The sequence below is a fragment of the Lonchura striata genome, chromosome 4, assembly GCF_050655825.1.
Source record: "Lonchura striata isolate lonStrDom1 chromosome 4, ASM5065582v1, whole genome shotgun sequence".
In the NCBI taxonomy this organism is placed as follows: Eukaryota; Metazoa; Chordata; class Aves; order Passeriformes; family Estrildidae; genus Lonchura; species Lonchura striata.
The window spans coordinates 2,029,409-2,039,194 of NC_140706.1; the positions used below are offsets into that span (position 1 = coordinate 2,029,409).

At 51.3% G+C, this 9,786-nt stretch overlaps 1 protein-coding gene across 8 annotated transcripts in view; it reads left to right on the forward strand.

Moving 5' to 3' along the window:
• The window catches only part of ZNF638 (zinc finger protein 638), a 54,864-nt gene extending 47,156 nt beyond the window's left edge, over nt 1-7,708 (forward strand). For 3 of the 8 annotated variants that reach the window (XM_085577393.1, XM_085577396.1, XM_085577398.1), the window contains exons 19-25: nt 53-102; nt 1,555-2,779; nt 3,199-3,264; nt 4,393-5,257; nt 5,472-5,564; nt 6,974-7,092; nt 7,427-7,708. In XM_085577393.1, the coding sequence (XP_085433519.1) occupies nt 53-102; nt 1,555-2,779; nt 3,199-3,264; nt 4,393-5,257; nt 5,472-5,564; nt 6,974-7,092; nt 7,427-7,480 (2,472 nt within the window). In that variant the 3' untranslated portion in view covers nt 7,481-7,708. The remainder of the gene's footprint in view (nt 1-52; nt 103-1,554; nt 2,780-3,198; nt 3,265-4,392; nt 5,258-5,471; nt 5,565-6,973; nt 7,093-7,426) is intronic. The other 5 variants (XM_085577394.1, XM_085577397.1, XM_085577399.1 and 2 more) reach the window with 3 other exon arrangements.
• The last annotated feature ends 2,078 nt before the right edge of the window (nt 7,709-9,786 follow it).

The following is a 9,786-nucleotide window of genomic DNA, read 5'->3' on the forward strand; positions in this document are numbered from 1 at the left end:
GCCCCGATCCCTCTGGAATTGGAAAATCCTGACCTGGGGTTTTGTTTTCCAGGCTGAACCCGGGAAAAGGGAAGTGAAGAGAGAGGATGGGAGCAAAGGAAGGTACGGCCTGCGAGAATTTTTGGGAATTTTATCCATTTCTATTCCCTCTTGGAATGTTTATCCACAATTAGGGATTGCTGAGCCTCCCTCCAGCTGTGTCCTGTTGCTCCTCATTCCCAATCCATGTGCTCCAGAGTCAAAATATTTAGGATTCATTAAAAAAAGCCATGGAAAAACGTGGAGAAATCCCAATTTTTGTGGAGTTTTCCTTCCCCTGCTCAGGTCCTGGCTCCTCCTGCTGCTTTTATTCCATCCTGCATCTCTTCTATCTATCCCTGCCTCTGGAATTCCTCTTCCCAACTGCTGAATTCCCAGAAATTTTGAGGAATTTTTGTAAAAATATGGCTTTGATCCCTTTTTTCTGTGATTCCAACTCGGATTTCTGGGTGAGTTTTGTTGTTAAAACCCCAAAACTGTGTAAGGATGATCCTAAGGAATTCCGTTATGGAAAAGCTCTGTAATCCCAGATCCTGTTTCTTTCCTTGTCATTCCATGAAACTGCTGAATTTTGGGAGCATTAATTCCCAAATTGACAGGAATCTCTCCCTCACAGCCACTTCCTGATTCCAGAAAAGTGGAATTAAATTTAAAATTTAAAAAGTGACTTTTCCATGAATCCCAGCTCCTGAAACGTTGGAAAATCAACATTTTTCCCTGCTCCACACATTTTCCACATAATTGATTCCATTCCTTAGGGAGTAGAAAGCAGCTAAATTATTATTTTAATTATTAATGATTTTCTGAAGCTTTAATTAATTAAACTCCACTCCTGGGCTCTGCATTTCCCAGCCTGTGTTTCCCGTGAATCCCAGGATTTTTCCATGAATCTCAGTAGAAAACAAACTGAGCACAGCCAGAAATGTGGAATTGATAGGAAAAATCCCTTTGGATTTTTTTGGGCATCCTTCGGAGGATCCCAAATCCCACTCTCCTGGACAATCCTGATTTTTTTCCAGGTTTTGGAGTAGAAATTCCCTGCTGGAATCCAGCCATCCCTAATCCCAGCACTTCCCAAGATCATCCTGTGGGATTCTTTCCTTCGGGGAAGAGTCTCTGGAATTCCCTGGAAAACTCCATCCCGTGGCGCCTCTGGCTGTGTTATCCCAGGGGGGAAAACAGGGATTTTAAACCCAAACCATAAACCTGATCCCAAATCCAATCCCAAATCCAAACCTGCTCTCTCGGGATTGGGAACTGCAGACAGAGCAAAGCTCCTCTAATTCCCTTATCCCGGAGCTTCCTTTTGGTTGGGTATTCCCGATTTTCCCTCAGTGGGATGGAAATTTTCCAAGGCCTGAGGTCTCCGAAATGTGAATTATTTTCCCACAGAATTCCCAACCTCATTCCCTGATGCTCCAGGAAAACTCCCACCGGTGGCATCCGAAGTTTTCTGTGAATTCTGGAATTCTCCCCCGCCATGGTTTGATTTTTCTTTCTTTTAAATGCTTTTAGCTCTGGCTTGAAAAAAATTCCGGAGGTATTGGGAACGGTGCAAAAAACAGCTGGAAATCCATCGGGAGAGGCCAGGAAAGGCCAAATTCCCACCCCAAATGTCCCAGAGGAGATTCCAGCGGGACAACTGGAGATTCCCGAGCCTCAGCCAGGAGGAGCAGCGAGGGAATCACCCGCAGGGATGGACGTGGAGGGATTGGATCCTGGAATTCCTGTGGATCCTGCTGGCAGCAAATCGCCCGGAGCGAGGTCGGAGGAGAAGGCGGCGCCGCTTTGCGGAGCGGGGACGGACGAAGCTCGGGATGAGCCGGAGCTGGAGATCCAAAAGGAGGATGAGGAACCCTCTGCTCCCACCACGGAACCTCTGGAATCATCCAGCAAGGCGATGGCGGCAGCCGGAGGAACACCGGGAGCCGTCCCTGGAACGTCCCCGAGCTCGGAGGAGGTCCCCGCGGTGTCACCCGCTGTCACCCAGCCCAGCACGGAGCCGGCCGCTCTGGAAAAAACTCCCGTTCCCGAGGCTGGGAAAAGCAGCCACGAAACGTCCACGGAGAGGAAAGCTGTCCCAAAAACTGTGGATGCTCCAGGGAAAAAATTGGATGTGGCTGGAGCAGAGAGAGAGGCGACGGCGGAGGAATCCGTGCTCAAAACCGGGGAAAATCCAGGGAAGATTTGGGGCAAGGCTGGGACAGAGCTGGAGAAAACACCTGGAAAAACAGCACCCAAGGGTGGGGAAAACTCCGGGAATGCCGTTGGTGAGATCCATGTGGGGAGTTTGGTTAAAATCCCACAAAATAAAGGGGTGGGAGCTGCAAAATCCGACGAAAGCCGCGCGGCAGCTCCGGTAAATCCCGCTGCATCCCTGAAGGAATCTTGCATTGGGAAAACCCTTTTGAAGGCAGTGGTGTCCGTCCCGGACATCCTGAAGCAGAGAATTCCCGTCAGGATCACTGAGCCTTCCCTGGGAAGAGTCGGGGAGCAGAAAATCCCCCCCAAAGCGGCGCTGGAGAAGAAAATCCCACCCAAAACCACGGCTCAGCCGGGAGCTGGGAACAGCCAGTGGAAAGGGAACGGAAATTGCGGAGTGGATGCACAGGGAGATGGTGGGAAGAGCTCATCCCAGCAGGAAAAAGATTCCCAGCTGGAATCTCGGGCGACTTCAAAGCGGAGCCAGCAGGGAGAGAGCGGAACAGCCGGAACGAGGGAAGATCCCAGCGGGAATCAGGTGAGGAGGGCAGGAATGCCCTGGTGTTCCCTCCCACTCTGCTTTTCTGGGATCATCCCTTTTCCATAAATCCCGGGGTCACCAGAGGTGCTGCTGGGCAACCCGTTCCTTCTAGCCGCACCACAAGGGTGGAACGGGTTGGAAAATCTTAGGGAAGTCGTTTCAGAAATGAATCCAAACTGAATTCCTTGGAGCAGTTCCAAGTGAGAGTAAATTCCGCGTCCTCTGGGGAGCTGGGATTTGCTTTTCCAAGCCCTGCACAGATGGAAAAGAGGCTCCTGAGCCAGGTGTCACCTGTTGGTGGCAAATCCCCGGAGCCACAGGGACATCCCAGAGCAGCTCCTTGATCCGAGCAAAGCTGTGCTCCGTGAGGATTGGGATTTCCTGGGATTCCATGGGATTTTTGTCCCATTTTGCAGGCTCCTGGCGGGAGTGGTGCTGCAGCTGGGAAAAGTGGTGCCAGCAGCGCTGGAAAACAGAAGGAGGTAAGGATGGAAAACCGTGGAATTCAAAGGATGGAGTGTGTGGAAAAGAGGATTTTTGACATTCCAGGGGGTGGGATTGGATGGGATTTAAGGTCTTTTCCGACCCAAATCATTCCAGGATTCCACGACATTCCTGCTCTTAGGAATCTTTTCCCCTCTTCCCAAAATGGGATCACCAAATTCCTGCCCTTTTTCCATCTGGTGTCCGTGGATCCCGTGGGCTCCAAGGTGCTGGAATCTCTTTGGATCCATTCCCTTTGGATCTCTCAGTCCCTATTTCCGGGCTCATGGAGCTGGGACCTCCAGGAAGCCCCAGCTGGGATCAAATCCCATAAATCCCAGTTTCCCAGCTTGTGTTAAATATCCATGAAAATGTGAGGGTAGGCTGGAATATTTTGGCAGAAAAAGTAACAAAACTTGGGAATTATCAATGGAGGAGATCAGAGGCATCATTTGGGGTGGGGCACTTGTTCCTTTGGACCCAGAACTTTGAATTGGCAGGAATTTTATCCCTTGAACTTTATCCACTGAATTTTATCAATTGGATTTCATCCACTGAATTTTATCCACTGAATTTTTCCCACTGAATTTTATCCATTGGCCTTTATCCACTGAACTTTATCTGTTGAATTTTATCCACTCCACAGGAATTTTGTCCGTTGACCTTTATCCCACTGGATTTTATCCATTATTTTTATCTGCTGAATTTTTCCACTGATTTTTTCCCACTCAATTTTGTCCACTGAATTTTATCCATTGGCCTTTATCCACTGAACTTTATCCGTTGAATTTTATCCATTGGCCTTTATCCACTGAACTTTATCCATTGAATTTTATCCACTGAATTTTATCCATTGACCTTTATCCCACTGGATTTTATCCGTTGGTTTTTATCTGCTGAATTTCATCCACTGAATTTTACCCGTGGGATTTTATCCATGGAATTTTATCCCCTCTTGATCCACTGCGATTTTTTCCAAAGGCCTTTGGCTTCCTGAACAAAACCTGAGTTAATTTAAATTAATTACTCAGCACGGTGATGCAATTTTTTTTTCACCCTGCGGTTACATTTGGGGTTATTTTTTGGATGTTCCCGCTGGAGATGACACTTAAATATTCCATTCCCAGGAGGAAGAGCTCTTCCCGTTCAACCTGGACGAGTTCGTCACGGTGGACGAGGTGCTGGAGGAAGCCGAGTCTCCGGTGATGCTGCGGCGGAACCCCCCGAGGGGGAAGAGAAAAGAAGCTCCCAAATCCAACCCTTCGGAGCCGGCGTCCAAGAAGAGGAAAGGGAAGAGTTGCGGAGCCGAAGGTGAGCTGTCCTTTGTCACCTTGGATGAGATCGGGGAGGAGGAGGACGCCCCGGTGCCGCTGCCGGGCGTCGACCCCCAGGGCCTGGTGGTGGTGGATGAGGTGGTGGAAGAGGAGGAGCTGTCGGAAGCGGTGAAGGACCCGCAGGCGCTGCTGACGCTGGATGAGATCTCGGAGCAGGAGGAGCCGGGCTCCCACAGGAACGGGCCCCGGGTGGAATTTGAGGAGCGGGATCTGAAGGCCGAGCCCTTGGTGACCGTGGATGAGATCGGGGAGGTGGAGGAGCTGCCCCTCAACGAGCCCGCGGAGCTGAGCGCCGCCGAAGAGGGGAAAGCCAATCCCGGGGATTGCGCGGCCTCCCAGGTGCCCGATGATCCCAACGCCTTGGTGACCGTGGATGAGATCCAGGAGGACAACGAGGACAATCCTCTGGTGACTCTGGATGAGGTTAACGAGGATGAGGATGATTTCCTGGCCGACTTCAATCACCTGAAAGAGGAACTAAACTTCGTTACAGTCGACGAAGTTGGCGACGAGGAAGAAGAAAACGCTTTCCCAGGGAAGAACCCGCCTGAGGATGAAGATGATGAAGATATTGTTGCTGTTGCAGGACCAGAAGAAATGGGAATTCTAGGAGATACAAATCCAGAGGATGAAATGGCTGAAATCTCCAAGCCAAAAGGTGAGGAACATCAAGGCCAGCTCGGACGAGGCTTGGAACCAGCTGGGCTGGTGGAAGATGTCCCTGTCCATGTCCTTTAGGTGCCTCCCAACCCAAACCACTCCATGGTTCCATTCCATCATGCCATGATTCTGTTCCGTGATTCCGTTCCATCGCTCCATGCCTCTGTCCCGTGATGCCATGACTCCATCCCAACATGCGTTTCTGTCTCCAGCAGCTCAGGTGGGATCAGAAGATGTGGAACCAAAGCCTCAGCAGAAGAAAACGACTTTGCCAGGTGTCCCCAAGACGCAGAGCACTCCCAAAGGTAAATCCAAAGGCATGCCCTGAAATGCTCCAGGTTTTCCTGGCTGGAAGATTCTTTCCTGCCCGTTTGCAAACTCCTCCTGTGCCTCACAACCTCAGTGAACCTCAAAGTCAGGGCCCAGAATCCATGATTTTTCTTGGCTCCTCCAAATCCATGTTTAACTAGTTGGTTAAACTTGGAAGCCTCTCATGGAAAGTTTTTTTTTTCTGGGAATTTCCAAATCCAGGTGGAATTATGGATTATTAGTGAGGTGCAGTGTGGTGCCTCCTTAGGGTTCCCATGCTGTGGTGAGTTTTATTCCCAACATTTGGTGTCTGGAAAGGAGGGAATTGCAATGGGGGTGTAGGGATATAGTGAATTCCATGGGGTCAGGAATTATTCCACTTTTCCATGGGGTCAGTTCTTCAGGAACTGCTCCAACAGGGATCACTTTTCCATGGGGTCAGTCCTTCAGGAACTGCTCCAACAGGGATCACTTTTCCATGGGGTCAGTCCTTCAGGAACTTCCTGCATTTCCATGGGGTCAGTCCTTCAGGAACTGCTCCAACACGGGTCACTTTTCCATGGAGTCTTCCCTTCAGGAACTGCTCCAATGTGTCTCACTCTTCCATGGGGTCAGTCCTTCAGGAACTGCTCCAAAATGAGTCACTTTTCCATGGAGTCAGTCTTTTCAGGAATTGTTCCAACAACTTCCATGGGGTCAATCCTTCAGGAATTGTTCCACCTCCCATGGGGTCAATCTTTCAGGAATTGTTCCAGGTTCCGTGGGGTCAATCCTTCAGGAATTGTTCCAACAACTTCCATGGGGTCAATCCTTCAGGAATTGTTCCACCTCCCATGGAGTCAGTCTTTCAGGAATTGTTCCAGGTTCCATGGGGTCAATCCTTCAGGAATTGTTCCAACTTCCATGGGATCAATCTTTCAGGAATTGTTCCAGGTTCCATGGGGTCAATCCTTCAGGAATTGTTCCAACTTCCATGGGGTCAATCCTTCAGGAACAGGCTGCTCCAACATAGATCACTTTTCCATGGGATCAGTTCTTCAGGAACTGCTCCAACGTGGGTCACTTTTCCCTGGGATTAATTCTTCAGGAAGGTGGGTCACACTTCCATGGGGTCAGTCCTTCAGGAACTGCTCAAACTTCCATGGGGTTATTCCTTCAGGAACTGCTCTGACTTCCATGGGTTTGGTTGCTTTATTCCCAGAAAATGCTGTGTTTATTGGAAATGGAGATGACCTGTGGATTGAAGTGGGGCAGGGACCATCTTGAGTGAAAAACCTGACTTTTTGGAATGTTAAAAAACTGTAATTTCCCCCTGAGGAATCACAAATTCCCCAGCTTTGGCCAAAGGAAGGTGAGGTTGGAATATTTCTTGGAGCTGTGTGTGGTGACTGTGGTGTATCCGCAGCTCTGGACATCCTGGTCCCAAAGGCCGGATTCTTCTGCCAGATCTGCTCCCTCTTCTACGCCGACGAGCCCTCCATGATCAACCACTGCAGGACCCCCCTGCACCGGCAGAACATGGAGGTACCGCCCAGAAAAACGGGAATATCCCCCCAAATCCTTGGATTCGGGGCTGCCCGGAATTCCCCAGGAGGTCACGTTTGATGGGGTTTGGGAATACAGTGGGAACATGGAATATTTTTATTCCATGCCCAGATGGTGGGGAGTCCTGATCCCTGAGATTGGACCACGTTCCCCTCAGGAGCTTCCCGTGTTGAATTTGGAGGTTTTTATGGGACAAATCCCACCTTGACCGTGGGAGGAGCTGATTGAACCTGGCCCAGTTGTTCCTGGCCCAGGTTTTAGGGGATAATCCTGGAATATCCCTGCAGCAGCATCTCTTCTCCCTTCTCCACAGAAATTCATGGCCAAGCAGCAGGACGGCGGCGGGGAGGAGCCGAGCTCCAGGTGATGGAGCTTCCCGGGAGCGACGCTTCAGGGCCAGTCAGTTCTGTGTGTTTGGAATTCCGTTGGCATTCGGGGTCGGGGAGGAGCATCCACGGTGTAAAAAATCGGAGCTGGGAACGGACTCAACCCAAAGCAGGAGAGGGTTGGATTTGCATCTCCGATCATCCGACGTCGGAAGGACTGTGCCAGGTGTCTCCAGAAAATAAAATGTTCTTACTGTATAGTTACCCCAGGGCTTGAGTTTGGGGTGATTCCTTGGGGTTTGGTGACTCTGGAGGACACAGGAGAGCCAGGGGAGAATCAAGGGAAGGGGCTGGAGCTCCAGGAGCAGCTGAGGGAGCTGGGAAAGGGGCTCAGCCTGGAGAAAAAAGGGAATTTCTGGCTGTGCAGAACTCCCTGGATTCTTGGAGCCAGGAGCTGGGATCTGGTCCCAGGGAACAGGGACAGGAGGAGGGGGAACGGCCCCAAGCTGTGCCAGGTTGGATTTTGGGAAAATTCCTTGCTGGAAAGGGCTGTCCAGCCCTGGCAGGGGTGGAGTCCCCAGGGATGGATTTACCAGCTCTGTGCTTGTGGCACTTGGGGACACGGCCGGCGGTGGCCTGGGCAGTGCTGGCCTTGATGGTCTCAGAGGGTTGTCCCTGCCCTGCACCCAACCTGCCCCCAGCCCCCTCAGTTCCACGGTGACATTCCAAACTTGGGAACCCCCCTGGAGCGCTCAACCCCTCCTGGTGCTCATTAGCAGCCAAGAGAGCCGCAGGAATTCAGGAATTCCTTTAATCCCTTTGCCCAGGGCTTGGAGCACCCACTGCCTTTTTGGGGGGCACATGGGAACCATTTCTCCCCATGGACTTCAGCCAGGTGGGTGGGAAGGGGAAACTCGGATTAACTCCCTGGCGATGCTGAACTTCTCTGAGGTGGGATCGGTTTCGTCTGCGGAAGGCCCTGGAGGTCAGGATGGGCAGGGCTGGAGGGCGCTGACCCTGGCACCGGTGGTGTGGGCAGGGATGTGCCTCCTGCTCTGTTGCCCTGGGCACAGCTCCTGCTCAAGATTCCCACTGGGACATCTCTTGGTCGATGAGGTCTTCCCACTGGGACAGTTTTGTGTCCCTTGACATTCCCGTGACGCTGCTCTGGGTGTCTCTTGGTGTCCTCTTGGCACGGGTCTTGGTCAGTGAACTCTTCCATTTGGGACATCTCGTGGTTGATGGATTCTTCCATTTGGGACATCTCCTGGTGGATTAAATCTTCCCATTGGGACAGAGTTTTGTATCCCTTGACTTTGCCTTGGTGTTGTTCATGGTCTCTCTTGGCTTTGCCTTGACACGGCTCTTGGTTGATGGATCCTTCCACTTGGGACATCTCATGGCTGCTGGATCCTTCCATTTGGGACATCTCATGGCTGCTGGATCCTTCCATTTGGGAGATCTTATGGTTGATGGATCCTTCCATTTGGGACATCTCATGGCTGCTGGATCCTTTCATTTGGGAGATCTTATGGTTGATGGATCCTTCCGTTTGGGACATCTCGTGGTTGATGGATCCTTCCATTTGGGACATCTCATGGCTGCTGGATCCTTCCATTTGGGAGATCTTATGGTTGATGGATCCTTCCATTTGGGACATCTCATGGCTGCTGGATCCTTCCATTTGGGAGATCTTATGGTTGATGGATCCTTCCATTTGGGACATCTCATGGCTGCTGGATCCTTCCATTTGGGACATCTCCTGGTGGATTAAGTCTTCCCATTGGGACAGAGTTTTGTATCCCTTGACATTCCCTTGGCACCATTCCTGGTGTCTCTCGGCTTTTCCTTGGCACGGCTCTTGGTCGATGACGTTTTTCGCGTGGGACATCTCTTGGCTGAAGAGTTCTTCCATCTCTTGGTCGATTAGATCTTCCCACTGCGACACGCTTTTGTATCCGTTGGCTTCTCCTTGGCGCTGCTCTTGGAATTTCTTGGATTTCCCTTGGCACCTCTCTTGGGATCTCTTGGGTTCTCCTTGGCGCCGCTCTTGGTGGGTGAATTCCTCCCGTTGGGTCAGATCCTCGCGTCCGTTGCCTTGCCCTTGGCGCAGTTCCTGGTCTCCCCTGGCTTTCTCCTGGCACAGCTCGTGGTCCATGAGCTCCTCCGTGCGGGACATCTCTTGGGTGATGAAGTCCAGCCATCGGGACAGATCTTTGTGTCCATGGGCTTTGCCCCGGCTCATCCCTTGGGATGTGTCTGCGTGCCCTCGGGATCCCTGTGGATCTCTGCCGTGCCGCCCTCGGGGACCGCACAATTCCCTCTTTTCCTGCTCCACGGCCAACAC